Consider the following 17,314-nt stretch of genomic DNA (forward strand, 5'->3'; position numbering starts at 1 on the left):
CGATCCATCCATAAGGATTGACTTGTAAAACATCAATTTATGCCCAGTTTATATTGGCCAGGCTAGCCTACATTATGTCATATTTTGGGGGGAATGTGCATGCTTTAATAAAGTCGTGGATGAGCCGTTTGAATCAAGTTTATTTACTCATCCGCCTACATGGGAACGTTTTTGTTAGAATATGAACACTGACCCCTAGAGTCAAGTGGGGATCACAGCAAGATTTACTACAAAGGCTGTGTAGCATCTAAAAAGACAGCCCCTTTTGGCAAGAGAAAACAAAACCACCAAGCTTGATTTAATCAGATTTGATCTAATCCATGTGTATTGCACAACAGTCGAGACAGACTCAAGGAGACTTCGAAGCTCAGAGGCAGTCTGGTGACATCCCCACTGGAGCACTGAGGCCTGGGGCTGATATTCAGATATCCAGGTAGTGGCTTATGAGCATACCTTCTAATATATAAAATGGAAAACGTGTTATGTAATACTGCACTGTGGCGCTTATGTGCTTGTCAGTAATAATTCTAGAAGGAGATTACTGTATGCAGTCTAAAGGACAGATTACCACAAATTATGTTGAATTGGAGTGGAAATGAGTCTAGTACGTCACCTATTTTTAAAAGAGCAAAAAACAGATATGGTGTTTTACTTCAAATTTGCACTCAGTGCTGTTAGGCGCAATGATCAATATTTTATTGGTTGAAACAGGACATAACGGAAAGATATCGACCAAAAGATGAATAGTAGGCTATTGTTACCCAGTACCCACATGACAATTTGCCTGTTCAGACTATCCATCTGCTTTTGTGCATTCCTGTGTGCTCACTAGCTTCCCACTAGGCCCCCCATGAGCTAGCCTACTTCAAACAGCTGGTATTTTCTGATCTTCGCCATCTTTTTCCCACTGAAGCAATACTGAGCAATGTGTCAGAAGGAAGTCGCATAATCGATTGTTCCCCCACTCTGTGGTTGGTCTTTTGTGGTGCATCATGCATTGTGTATTAGGTTTATTTTGGTCGCTCTGTTTACATTGCAGTCATCATGTGATAACAGGCCACTGGCCCTGATACTAACACATCTTGGGCGTTCTCTCTGTGAACTGTTTGTCCTCCGGGTTGTTTACACGCTGTTTAAATTGGGCCTTTCACAGGAAGGTTCGGATTTCGTGTGTGTGTGTTATCGAATGACTAACAAAAACCAACAAAAGTCCTCGAAGGTAACAAGTACTCTTAACTACTTCCTATCACAGGGTGTTCTCTGTACTTGTACTTCTGCTTCTAGCCTGTTAATTAGTAACTACATAGGCCACATTAACTTAGGTAACTTAACAGAGCTCAGTTGTTATTTTCTATGTTAGATAATTGAAAACATTAGGAATCATCTAATCACTGATCTTCAGTCATAATGAATTAAATGAACCAACTGAATGAGATAATTACTCAAGTGAACTGTCACGGCAGTGAGCTTTATCTTAAATGACTAAAACAAACCAAACTGAAATGAAAACAAACAGGAACTCTGAACCGTAATAATTCACTTGTCATTCATGCCCTAATATCCTTGAGGCTAATACTGTTTTGCAACTTTGTCTGCAATAGGGGTGTGAAAGTTTAAATGTTAAAGAAATTGGGATCCCTAACCGAAAAATATTTATTTTTATTTTTATGTAGATCCAGAAAGTAAACGGTGTGAAGCGAACCCATGCATATGTGCCGATACTGTGTGAGACTGACGTGTTGCATCTCTCTCATCTATATCCTAGCTTATTCATTGATGATCGGCCCTGCTTTACTGAAGTTGCAAGACATTGCAGGCCAAGAAATTGCGAGATAGAGCTTTTGATTGCCGATATAGCCTAGGCCTGGTGCACGGTTCTGACTGTCTGCCTGTTGGTCGACCTGCCTATACTATGCCCCTCCCCTCTCTCTCTCCATCCCTCACTAGCTCGCTCTGAAAGATGCAAGTGTTTGATTAGTTGCCGTACTTCCCGAAAACACAGTCTCCTCCGTTCTAAAAATACAAAATCTTAGGAGTCAATTCCTAGCGGAATCGAATCGTGACACTCAGAAATGTGAGTCGAGGAATCAATTATTTTGAAGTCTACTTTCCACCACTACGTCATTGTCGTTAACAGTTGGAAAAATGGCAAGCGACAGCAGCAAAGTCTTGTATGGCAATACTTTGAGAAGGAAATGCAAACATTGCGAGGTTGAATTGAGGTACATTAATGGCAGTACAGGTGCCATGCTTAACCATCTGAAAGGGACTCCCAAACCGTTGCTGGCAGCAGCGCATCTGTATTGTCAATTCACATGGAATTTGATACAATTTTCTTATTGTTTTAACAAAATTGTTTAATTTGTCACATCCCTAGTCTGCAGTACAATATGTTGCATCTTGTCCATTATAGAAACCAACTCAAGCTTTTATCTTCCACTTTGTCCAGTGTTCTTTGTCTTCAATACAACAACATGCTTAGTCTTTAGTTCATCATCAGGACACCAACCCAAGCTTTCATGTTCCTTTGCAGAATGCCATAGTGCCCTTCAAGGAACTATGTGGCCTCTCGGCGGTGGCCAACCTGAAGCAGTGCATCCTGGCCCTGTCCTCCCGGCTGACAGGGGCTGACAACAACCCCCTCCTGGTGTTCAACCTCAAGGACCAGTACCCCACCATGGAGCCCCAGGGCCAGCTACCAGATGTCCTGAAGAAGGTGGTCGCCACCTATGACATGGTGAGTACAGGAGGACTTTTGTTTGAACAGTATCATGTTTTTTTTACATTTCCTTTGTTTTATAAGGTTAGTTGATCGAGGACATTCTTTTTTAGGACCAGGACTTGAAATCCGGGATCTTACTGCATATTTTAATCTTAATAAAAGCCTTTCTCATTAAGACCACCACTAATGTGCTGATTGTAAAAACAACCTCAAAACACCTAGAACATTAGTTTGATTCTAATCAAGTCAAGAGGGGTTAGTGGGATTTGAATGGTAACATGGGGTTAAGCGGGTTAGGTAATAGGGGAGAGTTGTTTTAATCAAGTAATTTAATCAATGTTGACAAAGGACTGAAGTTATACCACACCTCCTCGGGCCTTAATTATATATGGCCAATATACCACGGCTAAGGGCTGTTCTTATGCACGACGCATCGCAGAGTGCCTGGATACAGCCATTAGCCGTGGTATATTGGCCATATACCACAAACCCCAGAGGTGCCTTATTGCTATTATAAACTGGTTACCAATGTAATTAGAGCAGTAAAAATACGTGTTTTGTCATACCCATGGTATATGGTCTCAAATACCACGGCTGTCAGCCAATCAGCATTCAGGGCTGAACACCCAGTTTATAATGCGTCATTGAGGCTATTTCAATACAGACCTATTACGCCTTACACCTCACCGTAATCAATGTACCTTAATAATACAAGAGTGTTATAGAATGCCCATTGTCCCCATTTTGAATATTTCATTACTTATCGAATGTATATGCTACAATACAGAACGCAAGTTAACAACAACTTGAAAGCTCTGCTAGATTATCCAATGTGGCCATGGAAAAACACTCTAGGAACATCTGATATTTCATTCTCAAATCTGTAGCCTATTTGCTCTGAATATGTATTGAATACGCTTTAAAATATTACTTACTTTTGATATTTCTATTTGACACCAGCTGTTTTCTGTGTCAGACATGTTTGCTGAGCACAAAGCATAAATCCTGGAGAAGTATTGGTGAAGCTTATTATCCACTGTAGAAACACAGTTCAAAGGCTACAGACTGCATTAGTACACCATTAGCATAGCATGTCATCTACCTAATGTATTCATAATGTCTTTCTCTTGACTTTAGAACCTCCACACAGAGCATGAAGGTAATGTGCTAACTAACCTGAGAACAATTGAGTCTTGTGTAATTTTACTCAAAAGTGTCTCACTCATTGAGAGTCATGGACAGGCGTCAGTGAAGTTTGGATCATGAGTTAAGCGTTAGACAATGACTCGTGTGTCCTCAGGAAATTTGATGAAAATGTGAAGAGAACGAAGATCCAGTCGTGTGTCGTCGTCCCCCGGATACATTTTATGTAGAAGGACTGAGAAGCTCAGTTTGGGTGACATTTTAAAAGGACATTCTGCTCCAAAAGGAATAAATACAATTATGCTGACACGCCCCTTGCCTGTATTTCTCACAGAAACTTCTGACCAGTGGGTCAGAAGTTTACATGCACTAATTTGACTGTGCCTTTAAACAGCTTGGAAAATTACAGAAAAGGATGCCATGGCTTTAGAAGCTTCTGATAGCCTAAATGATGTCAATTAGCCTAAATGATGTCAATTAGCCTAATTGACATCATTTGAGCCAATTGGAGGTGTACCTGTGAATGCATTTCAAGGCCTACCTTAACTCAGTGCCTCTTTGCTTGACATCATGGAAAATCTAAATAAATCAGCCAAGACCTCAGAAAAATATTGTAGACATCCACAAGTCTGGTTCATCCTTGGGAGCTATTTCCAAACGCCTGAAGGTACCACGTTCATCTGTACAAACAGTAGTACGCAAGTATAAACACCATGGGACCGCGCAGCCGACATACCGCTCAGGCTTGGAAGCCGAAGAACACCATCCCAACTGTGAAGCACGGGCGTGGCAGCATCATGTTGTGGGGGTGCTTTTCTGCAGGAGGGACTGGTGCACTTCACAAAATAGATGGCATCATGAGGAGGGAAATGATGTGGATATAGTGAAGCAACATCTGAAGACTTCAGTCAGGAAGTTAAATCTTGGTCGCAAATGGGTCTTCCAAATGGACAAGGACACCAAGCAAAGTTGTGGCAAAATGGCCATCACAAAGCCCTGACCTGAATCCTATAGAACATTTATGGGCAGAACTGAAAAAGCATGTGCGAGCAAGGAGGTCTACAAACCTGACTCCGTTACACCAGCTCTGTCAGGAGGAATGGGCCAAAATTCATCCAACTTATGTGGAAAGCTTGTGGAAGGCTTCCTGAAACGTTTGACCCAAGTTACACAATTTAAAGGCAATGCTACCAAATACTAATTGAGTGTATGTAAACTTCTGACCCACTGGGAATGTGATGAAAGAAATAAAAGCTGTAATAAATCATTCTCTCTCCTATTATTCTGACATTTCACCTTCTTAAAATAAAATGGTGATCCTAACTGACTGAGTTTAAATGTATTTGGCTAAGGTGTATGTAAACTTTGGACTTCAACTGTAGATATAAACTATTCTTTTATGGGTTTGTCTGGTTTTGTTTGCAGATTAAAAGTAAATGTGGACTCTTCCAGTATCTTCAAAGTGCTCCTCTGCAGAAATGGAATTAATCTTAAATTAATGTGATGTTCTTCGTGTTGTAGATTTTTCTAGAAAAAATGTAGGGAAGTACCGATGTGTTACAAAGTAGTAGTTTGTTTATGATAACCATTACCATTTTGAAGCCTTGTAAAACACTCCCAGTAGCACCACAAAATACACAAATCACCATCGCTAGTATTTAGCGAGCAAAGCCAGCGTTCAGTTCAGCTGCTTACCTCTCAATCCACTATAAATACCTCCCCATGTTGCGTTGTCTGTCACCAAGGCTGTAATTTCTTCACCCATTAGTAAAGTAATCAGTGTGCCTGACAGCCTCCAGCCCTGTTACTGCAGCTGTGGACTGTCACAAACAGCCCCCCCTCCTCCCTCACACACCCCGCCCGCCTCCCTCAGCTTAGTCACGACGTGTTACACTCATCACAGACTGTAGGAATGCTCTGGGTTGCCCTCGCAAAACTAGGTTTGATGCCCACCTCAATAAATATATAGGCCATATTATTAATTGTCAGTGCTTTCAAATAATTTTGTAAGTCACTCCTAATTTTCAAATGATGTATCACCAAAGAACATTTTCTAATTGCTTTACACCCAAGTGGGGATATTAGGTAATAGAGGGCTGGAGTCTGTTTGAAACCTTCATCTCCCTTTTCACTGCCTGAAGTGGAACGCCCAGCCCAGCAGTCCACCATGGACAGGCTGTCACAGACACACAGTCACAGTGCTGCTGATCCCCTCAGCTCCTGTCACATCGCTCTCAATGCTCCTAAGTAGGTACTCTCCTCTTTCTCACTGGCTGGAAAACTGGCACAGCAACAGGGATCGATCTCGGGGGGGCCATATTGTTGGGTCACCGGCCGACCGTCAGAGATTGACTTGGCAACTGGAGCTCTGCTGAAACAGCTGCCCACGCTCCCCACCCCAAGCCCCCCGCCCGGTCTGCCTTGGCAATAGAACAAGACCGCCTGCTTTTATTATGTGACCTTGCAGTGCTCTTAAGTCACTGAGGGAATGTACAAGTCAATTACGCCAGAGCAGCGAACATAAAGCCCAGCACCCGTGGCACTAATTGAAACGGAAGGCTGCCGTAACTGTGTCATCTCGCCCCAGAATCGCATTAAGAAACCTATTCTAATTTTAGATGATACATAATTTCCTTCAGATGATCATATTAATTGCACTCCGAGAGACGGTAAGAAAGGAGAAAGAGCCAGATGGTCGTACCCGTGTCTACGGCTCCTGGGTCGTGCAGTGGGTATTTACCAGGATCCATGACAGTAAACACACGCATCATTAACCTCCCGAAATACCCCCGATGTACCAGGGATGTATTTTGGGGTGTTTATTTTTTCGTCAGGCATTAGAAGTGCAAATGGGCCCTCTTATCTGTGATCAGAGCCACCATGACAATTTCAACACAGTCATTGAGGTCAGAAGTGTGTGCACTTAATTAAGGCAGGGAGCTAAATTTAGCGGTCCGCTACCCAGCTGTAATGCCACAGATAAGGCTGCGTTACGCCTCTGAACTAAGCCTCTCCTATTTACAACAGATTGCTGTAATAAACAATAATAACCTACTCTTTAAATCACATGTTTTCAGACCAACTCTGAAACAGGACTTTTATAACGGTAATATGCAATTACTGTAATACCCTAGTTGTCTTGCAACTTTCAATAACATGCTCTGATCCACTCCCCTCCCTCTGTTTTTACCGTGCCTCAGCACAACTCCCGCTACTTGGCCCTTCTATCTCTGTAATAAGGGCCTAGGCTTCTTTCTCCCCCGCACTGGATACATACTCCGCAAAATGAAGATTGCTCACCACCACAGGATGCTTGGCTGCTGTAAAGGGAATAAAGAGGTTCAAATGGACTGTGTTTTCTCCTCTCCTGACAGATGATCCAGACCAGCAAGACTCTGCTGGAGAACTCTGAGGGAGTCTACGACCGAATACTGCTAACCCAGAAAGCAGGTAAGAAAGGGAAAGGGGATACCTAGTCAGTTGTCGAACTGAATGTATTCAACTGAAATGTGTCTTCCGCATTTAACTGAATCAGAGAGGTGCAGGCGTCTGCCTTAATCGACATCCACGTCTTCGGCACCCTGGGAACAGTGGGTTAACTGCCTTGCTCAGGGGCAGAACGACAGATTTGTACCTTGTCAGCTCGGGGGATTGGATCCAGCAACCTTCCGGTTACTGGCCCAACGCTCGAGAGGGATAGAGCTGAATAAAGAGCGACGTTTAGCATGAAAAGCCCATTTCTCTGCAAAGATCCACTGTCGCTCAGATCTTTCCTTCTTCCTTTCATATACAATCATCCCCCCTCTCTGAAGTATGCCATGGAGAGCGGCAGCTAACAAAAAAGATGGACTGATTATGCCGGCCCTGTTACATAAGAGTTATTAACATTTGATTCATGCTCATTTCTGTGACCCGGATGCTTTGAAACGCTGCTTTGGATGTGCCTGGTTTTTGATGATTCTCACGGCGTCGGCCTCGCTGCTCCTCTAATTAGGAGGGTTGCAGCTGAGGTGGTAAACACCCAGGTTCTGAACAGAACAACATCAAAGACTGGCAGGCGGCTGCGGTCTCTTTATGCCTGGTTTCCTCCAGGAACCGCACCGCTACAAGACGTGCAGAATGAGATCAATCCCATTTATAACAAATGAACGGGACTCATTTACCAGAATGGATGAACATAGTTTTAAATTTTTTTGTCTGGGCAATTGATCGGAAAATAATTGATCTCATTGTTAGGAGAATTCTGCGTTTGCACTTTGATATATTGCAGCTTGTGTGCTCTTGCAATTTTATTATATCTGTGCTCTTAGCACTGTTTATCCCACTCCTTTGGTGAGAATAGCCTTCTGGCCCTGCATAATGTGTTGACTTGACTTGGGCAGGGGCAGTGTTAATCCAGTCTGCTCTGAGACGTGGGGGATCGGGATGATCTTGGAGCCTTGATAGTGTGATTGGCAGCTCATCAATGGAACACGCTGGCAGAGATCCCACCCCTCGCTCCAAGGTGGGAGAGTCTTGGCTTGAGAAGCTGTCAGAATGTTCACTCTCTCTTCCTTCCCCCATTTATGAGGGGAACTCAACAAGGTGGATTTTTCCAGAAAGAGCTCTAGTGGTTCAAACTCTGCAAAACCAAATTGTGTGCTTTAAAAGCAGCATAAAATTGACCTGTAGATTTACTACAGTACAAATAAAATCATATTCAATCATTTAGACGTCTTTAATCTAATGCAGCGTATTTCAGCAATGTTTCCCATCTAAGCATTGTAGATGTTTCATTTATCATGGAGTAACTTGCTTGGAGCGCCGAGTGAAGAACAATCGGGCCGTCGTTCCGGGGGCTGGGATTTATTGGTTTCCAGATAATAAAATATTCATAGTCTATTGTCTTGGCTCATCAAGGGGGCAGAGGAGTGTGTCTTTTTAACTGAGGTGTGCGTCGCAAATCAATGGCTTCTCGCCGTCGTCTCCTCTTCTTAGTATTCATCACAACACCTACAGGACCTGCCTTCAAGCTGCTGCCCGAGACATTAGCCATTGGTAGTCTGAGAGTTAAGATGTGAACTGCCTAAAGGAATGGTGCTGAAAGAGACAACAAAAACAACTCTGTCTCTAGGCAGCAGGGTGATATGGAATTGTGCTCAGATGGTTCACTTTTTGGTGTTTGCTAGATCTGTAGTATTACAGTATATTGTGTCTATAGTCTGGAAGCATTCCTCTTCAAAGTTGCTATGAAACCATCACACTTTTTCAATGTATGGCTATTTGCCTCTAATCTTTTGAAATGTCTATGAAAAATGAACCTAAAAGTAACTAGGGATGGGCACACGTACACAGTACTCGATTTAAAGTTTGCATTTGTTTACTAATTACTCGAATACAAGTACTCGAAATTCACAAATGCAACTATGTAGTTGGTTACATTTATAAGCACTGACAATTTCAAACTCGGGTAAGGTGTGTGTATTCTTTGAAGTATGTCAAGTGCAGTGAAAAATGTGTTAAGTTTGGTTTTCAGTTCTGTATCAGAACAACCAGCATAGCGCAAACTTTTTTGCCTTCAGCCCCGTTTCACGCTAACATGTGAGTACTCCATTATTTCCATTGAGTACTCAAACACAGAGATTCTTTCAAATTCCCATCCCTAAAATGTACCTAACTAGGCCACTCAGTTGAGCCAAAACGATAGGCTACTGAAGCTAGGAAATGCTTCATATGCATTTGTATTATTTCATTAGTTAATATGGGCACACAAGACAACTAAACAAGTTAAACATGGGCTTCCACATTAGCTGCCCAAGCCTTCTGGTCACTACCAGGCACCATATCAAATCTACTGGGCTGGATTCAACCACTGACATTTTGCAAAATAGGACACAGCAGATGTGGTAATTTCATTGATACGTATTGTCAGATGTGAGTGTGAGTGGAAAATGGGTCAATACAAACTGTATTCCCTCCGGACAGTGAGCAGAACATTCCAGCAAAAAGCTACTGGAGTTCGGAGTAATCCATCATAACTGCTCAGAGAGCAAACCGCCTCAAAAGACCCTCTGGGTAACAATAAACAAAGCTCAGTACTTATTTTACCTTTATTTAACTAGGCAAGTCAGTTAAGAATAAATTCTTATTTTCAATGATGGCCTAGTGGGTTTTAACTGCCTTGTTCAGGGGCAGAATGACAGATTTGTACCTTGACAGCTCGGGGATTCGAACTTGCAACCTTTCGGTTACTAGCCCAACGCTCTAACCACTAGACTATCCTGCCGCACCTTTAGACTTACTGTCTAAAGCGCACAGATCAAATACAATACTCGACACTCACACAGGTACCAAATAACATCTGGGACAATTCAATAGTTGAACCTCAAAATACACCTAGTCTGGACAGAGTAATGCTTATAACAGGTCCCACCTAGGTTAACTTTTACAAACTGCCTAAAAAAAACAAGCTAAAGGGAAAATGTGGAACATAAGATTAATGGGAAAACCCCATTACAGTAATGGCCAGTAAATGCAGTAGGTGATTATTCTACAGGGTCAAATGTATCATCTATTCAGGAGGATTGGGGACACTCAATCAATGTGTTGCTTTTGCAATTCAATCCATTATTAATAAACCTAGTAAACATAGGCTACAATACAGGTTTGGCCTAGGCTACAAGTAAGCCTAGGCTACAATACAGGTTTGGGGAAACGGTTTCATTAATATTTCCTATGACTGGACACTCTGGTCCAAGTTCATTATGCTGAGTTATTGAGCTCCAAGCAGACGAGGGAGAAGATTACACCATCTAAAGAAGCTAATCCCTGTTGTATTGTTATTGGCCACAGCAAACCCTTTTCCTACCTGCTGCTCGGTTATGGACTGTCAAAGGTGACTGAGAACCTTTTGGTGGCTCTATACAGTCTCTGTCAGCGAACATAAGCTTGCAGAGAATTGAGTTTGAAAGGGTTTATTCAGAATGACAGAATTAGTCCCCCGCCCCCCCAACTCTACACTGCGTTGCTAAGCAACCCCTGCTGAGAGTTGGTGTGTGTGTCTTTCCAGCACAGTCATGCTTCATGAGTACAACAGTAGTGACTGTAGTTACAGCAGCACAGCACCTGAGGGTGGGGATAATCATTCAAATGTTTCACAGTGCACAAATTCAAAATTGCTGCGAGGAACAGATTATTAGGACTGTGTATGGTCCAACAAAAAAAAGTCTATGCCCTACGCATTCTCTGTAAGAGAATACAATACTAGCCTCAACCAGGGCCTAATTTGTGAACATTTCTTTGGCCATTTTCTGTCTCGACTCTTCATCTAGGTCAGCTATGTGCTAACTGCTGGAGTTCCAATATCACAGACCTCAGAATCTCCTCAACATCCATCCATCCATCCAACCCACACCCACCCCACTGTATATCTCACATGTATGGTGTTTGGTGTTGCCATGGAAACAATGCAAACAGGGCTGGGAACCGACCCAGAGCTGATAGAGCGCCGCGATAGATCTGAGCATGCTCAGTCCGACCGTTTCAGCTTGTGTTTGTATGTGTGTGTGTCTGAGTCTGGTGAAACTATTAGTAGTATACCAAGTTACCGAGCACCTTAACGGCCAGACCCTCAGCTGTTGCTCTGATGTTGTGGACTCCACTGCAACGTGACTCAAATCAAACACATGGCAATGTTCGTCTGTGTATCCTAACGGAGAGCAGCACGCAGTCCGAGAGGAGGAGGAGGAAAGAGGGGAAGGAGAGGAGGAAGGGAGCTCCTCGGGAGACAAGTCCCTCCTCTGCTCAGCGCCTTGATGCTAATCCACAGTGAGGGGATGTCGTGTCTGCCCTGCCCATGCTAGTCTTGCTCTCTCTTTCTCTCATGCCCTCAAGAGAAGACGTCTCTCTCCATTTTGACCTCACCAGCTTTGCTTCCTTCCTCATGTTGTCTGCTGGGCAGCTGTTTTCAGGCTGGTGTAATTTCTATAGACAATGAAAACAAAAACTGAACCAGGTAGTTCTAGTACTGTATGTACACTGAGAGACAAACATACAAAACTGACAAAGAGACAGATGGTTGAATCCGAAATGAATACTTAACGTATGATCATCTAAAGTGTGTTGGTGTTTTATCATTGTCTCACACGTCAAGAATGAAACCAAATGTGTGAAGGCCTTAACTTAAGACTTTTCCCATAGTGCTGACACTTGCCTAACCCCAATTGGCATTTCATGCAAACCTAGCATATAAATGCATTGAGCATTGTACGTCAATGCTAGCCTCTGTGACAAATGTGTGTGAATACAGAGCGTAAAACTCATGTGTCCCCTGACCCCTCTCTCCCCAGCGATGGAGTTCCATGAGAACCTCCATGACATGGCGGTAAAGGAGGGCCTGAAGGGCAGGAAGCTGGCCAAGGCTGTGGAGAGCTTCACCTGGAACATAACCATCCTCAAGGTAAGGATAATAACCACCTAGTTTGAGTAATTTGTTTTTGCAATCTTTTTTTGTGTGACAGTTTTTAGCTTTTGTTTAATCTATTTTAGCTACCAATAAACCGTTTAAAACCGTCACGTATAAATCGATCTGTGGACACCGTAGATCAAAATGGCTTGCATTGAGTGGTAGCCCTGATTCTCAGACACAGGAGTATGTCTCTTCTGCCTGTATGAAGCAGGATGTGAAATCTGACACCACTTGCAGCAGGGATGTCCCTAGTACCATTTAATTCGCTCTTCCGACTGTATCAACTCCTGTCTGAAGCCTATAGTGCCCTCGGAAAGTATTCAGACCCCTGGACTTTTTTCACATTTGTCAGCAATTTACACACAATACCCCTTTAATGACAAAGCGAAAACAGGTTTTTAGAAATGTTTTGAAAATGCATTAATAACAAAAAATAGATGCCTTATTTTTGTAAGAATACAGGCTCTTTGCAATGACTCATAATTGAGCTCAGGTGCATCCTGTTTCCATTCATCATCCTTGAGATGTTTCTACACCTTGATTGGAGTCCACTTGTGGTAAATTCAATTGATTGGACATGATTTGGAAAGACACACCTGTCTATATAAGGTCCCACAGTTGACAGGGCAGGTCAGAGCAAAAACCAAGCCATGAGATCGAAGGAATTGTCCGTGGAGCTCCGATACAGGATTGTGTCGGCACAGATCTGGGGAAGGGTACTGAACGATTTCTGCAGCATTGAAGGTCCCCAAAAACACAGTGGCCTCCATCATTCTTAAATGGAAGAAGTTTGGAACCACCAACCACCCGGCCAAACTGAGCCGGAAGGAACCGCCCGGCTAAACTGAGCAATCAGGGAAGGGCCTTGGTCAGGGAGGTGACCAAGAACCTGATGGTCACTCTGACAGAGCTCTAGAGTTCGTCTGTGGAGATGGGAGAACCTTCCAGAAGGACAACCATCTCTGCAGCACTCCACCAATCAGGCCTTTAGGGTAGAGTGGCCAGACGGAAGCCACTCCTCAATAAAAGGCACATGACAGCCCGTTTGCCAAAAGGCCCTTAAAGACTCTCAGACCATGAGAAACAAGATTCAATGGTCTGATGAAACCAAGATTGAACTCTTTGGCTTGAATGCCAAGGGACACGTCCGAAGGAAACCTGGCACCATCCCTACGGTGAAGTGTGGTGGCAGCATAATGCTGTGGGGGTGTTTTTCAGCGACAAGGACTGGGAGACTAGTCAGGATCGAGGCAAAGATGAACGGAGCAAAGTACAGAGATCCTTAACGAAAACCTTCTCCAGAGCTCTGACTGGGGCGAAGGTTCACCTTCCAAAGGACAACAACCCTAAGCACACAGCCAAGACAACGCATGAGTGGCTTCGGGGACAAGTCTCTGAATGTCCTTGAGTGCCAGAGCCCTGACTTGAAGCCAATCTAACATCTCTGGAGTGACCTGAAAATAGCTGTGCAGCAACGCTTTCCATCCAACCTGACAGAGCTTGAGAGGATCTGCAGAGAATGGGGGAAACTCCCAAATACAGGTGTGCCAAGCTTGTAGCGTCATACCCAAGAAGACTCGGCTGTAGTTGCTGCCAATGGTGCTTCAAGAAAGTACTGAGTAAAGGGTCTGAATACTTATGTAATATTTCTCAAATAATTAATAGATTAACAAAAAATACTTTGTTTGTTGTAGATGGAGAATATTAAAATGAGATGAAAGGCGAGTTCCTAACGAGTTCAGGAAGCCAAGCTAGAGCTCTGAGAGATGTTCAAAGTGATGGGACCGACGTTTTGATAGAGACCTTTAGAAACTTTGCACATTTTCTCTAACACTAAATATACAAATATGTATTTTACAGTTATAAGGAAGGTGAAATCTTAAGCCTTATACATGCAGTTTTGTTGAGTAGGAAAATATGATCTGTGTAATTAAGCTTGTGTCCTCAATAGTGACTACACCTCTGCAATTTATAACTATTTTTACTAGAAAAGTGAGAGTTTAACCTTGGAGTATGCATCATTTACTAGTTATTGTTTATCTCATGAGAAATAATTACTTTTGGGGATTACGTAGATTACATTTTTGATTACAATTAGTTACATGTAAGAGGTTTCTTAATGTTTGTTTTGAGGACAGACATAAGCAGTGAATTTAAATTCAAGAAACAACTTCAGAGCGAACACTTCAGAGATTATGATTCCACAGTGCAGTTGAGCTTCACTAAATAAGGAAAAAACGATGTTTTTTGAGAGTTTGTTTACAGAAGGGACATAAGGTAGCTAGGTTTAAATTGACATTTGTTTTTCAGCTGCAGCGCGGTGGAATAAGAGCCTATGTCTGAGCTAGTTAGATTGCACACACTGTCTGATGTATTTGTCTTCATGCCGTTCATTTAATCCCTGTGTCAATGCAAGGGGTAATTATCGAGGAATGACCTTCCGCATATTTATTTGTGATATTTGCATGCGTTAATTGCATGCTCACCTCATGAGCGTTTGGGCTCATCATTTATACATCCGTCCCCGGGAAATGGAGTTTGTGCCTGGTGAGTGTTTGGCTACGCTGCATAATTCATTATACACAGAAGCAGCGGTTACGCTCCGTGGGCATTGGGGAGATGTAGGACTCCAATGTCTGACCGCATACAACTAAGATTAAACAGTACCACACTACTCTCTCGCTTCGTGACCTTTTTGAAGGTACAATTGGTTTCACCCTTTGTCTTTCTGTTTAAACTGGAGATTCAAGTTGTTGATACATGCTCCATTGTCTCTATATTGCCATTCCTGTCATGTCCCTGCCTCCCCTCCAGGGCCAGGCGGACCTGCTGAAGCACGCAAAGAGTGAGGTCCAGGAGAACCTGAAGCAGATCCACTATGCCGCACTCACCTGTAACCTCAGTAAGGACGGGCCATCAGGGAGCACGGCAGGCTCCGAGTCCAGGACCCGACCACGCAGCCTGGATGCCATCCCTGAGAAAGCCACGGGGGAGGACGAGCTCTCTGAGGAGGACAACTGAAGGCTTACGCCCTAAACCCTTCATACCACCAAGCCCCTTGCCCTACCCTAGTGGCATACATAAACCTCCTTACCGCAGTCCCACACAAACCTGACTACAGTATACCTGTTCTAGTGCCGTTGCCACACAAAACTATTCTTATTCCAGTGCCGTATACAACCATTCCATTCCCACCCCAATCTCACTCAAACCTCCCTTTGATTAACCAGGTACCACACAAAAAGCCCTTAACCCCTCCTGCCCACCTCCAACGTCCAACAGCAAGATGTTGCAGGTCAACTAGGAGGGTCAAGTCAACTTGCAGCCACGGGACAGTCTTAAAGCAGTGACCTACTGTAGAGAGAGTGCACTTATTTACAGGCAGACCCCAGGGTCTGACCCTAGGAGAGCCGCTCTGAACGGTCCGAGGATTTCTTAAGCACAATTTACGGGTTTCTGACCAACCAGAAATTAGAGCTGTGAATGTAGTAGGAAACAGGAACAATGGAGAGAAGAAAAGGGAGGTGAGAGCTGTTTACAATAATGAACTTGCCAAAATAGTATATGTATATATGGAGTTCTGTTACTTTTTTTGCAACGTGCTTCATTTTATAATTGTATTCTTGAGAAATAAGATTTATTTTGTAAAGGAAATGGCTCGTCCATGAAACATAACTATTTTATTTGTCTGTACAGATGTGAAATTGTGGTGTCCTTTACACTTTCCCACTGGAGAGTTCCTTTGTCGAGACGAGGGACGGATAGAGACTTTAAACCTCAGTATGTGGTCCAAAGGGTGGCAGTCGAGTCTTAAACACAGCCAGCAACTGCTTTGGGAAGGAACCATGGAGAGAGTAACACGTTAGGCCTACGTTTTGGGATCATTTCACCATTCCACGTGAGAGGATTGAGTAAGGTGTACAAAGTAATAATAGCTTCTCAACCCGTCCTGGTAACAAACTAGCCCCCTATTCATGAATACAGTTTCATATATGACTGTGCCTCTTTGCTACAAATCAGTCAACAAAGGTGATGGATGGTGAGGAAAGAGATACTCTTCCTCGCATCCATCCGTCTTTACCTGCTTTTCCCCACCAGTTGCTTCTAGTTTGTATTTTGTTCATTCTCTCCACAGTGCGGAAACAGCGTTGCTCCTGGTGAACTTTAGCCACCCCCCACCACCTCTGGATCTCACCACCAGTGTTTTAACTGGGCCCACACTGGTACAAAAAGTAATTCACAAACTTCAGTGCTGTGACAGTTATTGTATTTATAACTGTTAACCATTTTTACCGACGGAGAGATTATTATTATTTTTTTTTTTAAATACCGGTTTTGCTTTTCTGTTCATTCCTGAAACCTTCTGAATAAACCACATCAAATCGTTTATGGTATTTGGTGTCAGATTCAATGACAGACCGTATGAACATTCATTAACATTCTACAGTGTGCTGTTTTCTGTTGTATTAATGCTATTACTGTTCAAGGGCAGACAGAGACTGCAGGGTCTGGATATCCCAGCCATCGCATGGAGCTGCTGGAGGAACTGAAGGATCTCTATAGATTAGTTTACAGTGTGCTGATAGGAGTGGAAAGAGCCTAGGGATATCTAGCGAACCACAGACGTGTCTGGCACATGTTCACAGATGCACACAGACCTGCACGCACAGCTGATAACCCATAAAAACATAGACACAATCTTTTTTTTTTTCTCACTCAGTTTGTTTCCACTTTATTTCCCTGATAGACCACTACATTGTGGTCACTTGTCGGCACAGAAAAGCACCCCAACACATCAAAGGCTCGTTCTTAGAAAAGCAGAAAGATTGTCCCCTGTATGTCGAACCAGAGTACAGCACCACAAAATAGCATTTAGAATAGATCAAAGTTTATTGGTCGCGTACACAGATTTGCCGATGTGCAGTAATACCTTGCAATAAAAAAAAACATAATTAAAAAGACATTCTATAGGATACGCCATGACTAGAATACAGTATATATAT

The 17,314-nt window shown here is 43.1% G+C and overlaps 1 protein-coding gene across 4 annotated transcripts in view; it reads left to right on the forward strand.

The window, feature by feature from the left end:
* Window positions 1–16,698, forward strand: part of LOC111965143 (inactive phospholipase C-like protein 2) — a 64,723-nt gene extending 48,025 nt beyond the window's left edge. For 3 of the 4 annotated variants that reach the window (XM_070444014.1, XM_023989154.2, XM_070444015.1), the window contains exons 4-7: window positions 2,534–2,737; window positions 7,240–7,315; window positions 12,193–12,302; window positions 15,126–16,698. In XM_070444014.1, the coding sequence (XP_070300115.1) occupies window positions 2,534–2,737; window positions 7,240–7,315; window positions 12,193–12,302; window positions 15,126–15,332 (597 nt within the window). In that variant the 3' untranslated portion in view covers window positions 15,333–16,698. The remainder of the gene's footprint in view (window positions 1–2,533; window positions 2,738–7,239; window positions 7,316–12,192; window positions 12,303–15,125) is intronic. The other variant, XR_002877473.2, reaches the window with a different exon arrangement.
* Window positions 16,699–17,314: the final 616 nt, after the last annotated feature.

The sequence above is a fragment of the Salvelinus sp. IW2-2015 genome, linkage group LG6.1, assembly GCF_002910315.2.
Source record: "Salvelinus sp. IW2-2015 linkage group LG6.1, ASM291031v2, whole genome shotgun sequence".
Taxonomy (NCBI): domain Eukaryota; kingdom Metazoa; phylum Chordata; class Actinopteri; order Salmoniformes; family Salmonidae; genus Salvelinus; species Salvelinus sp. IW2-2015.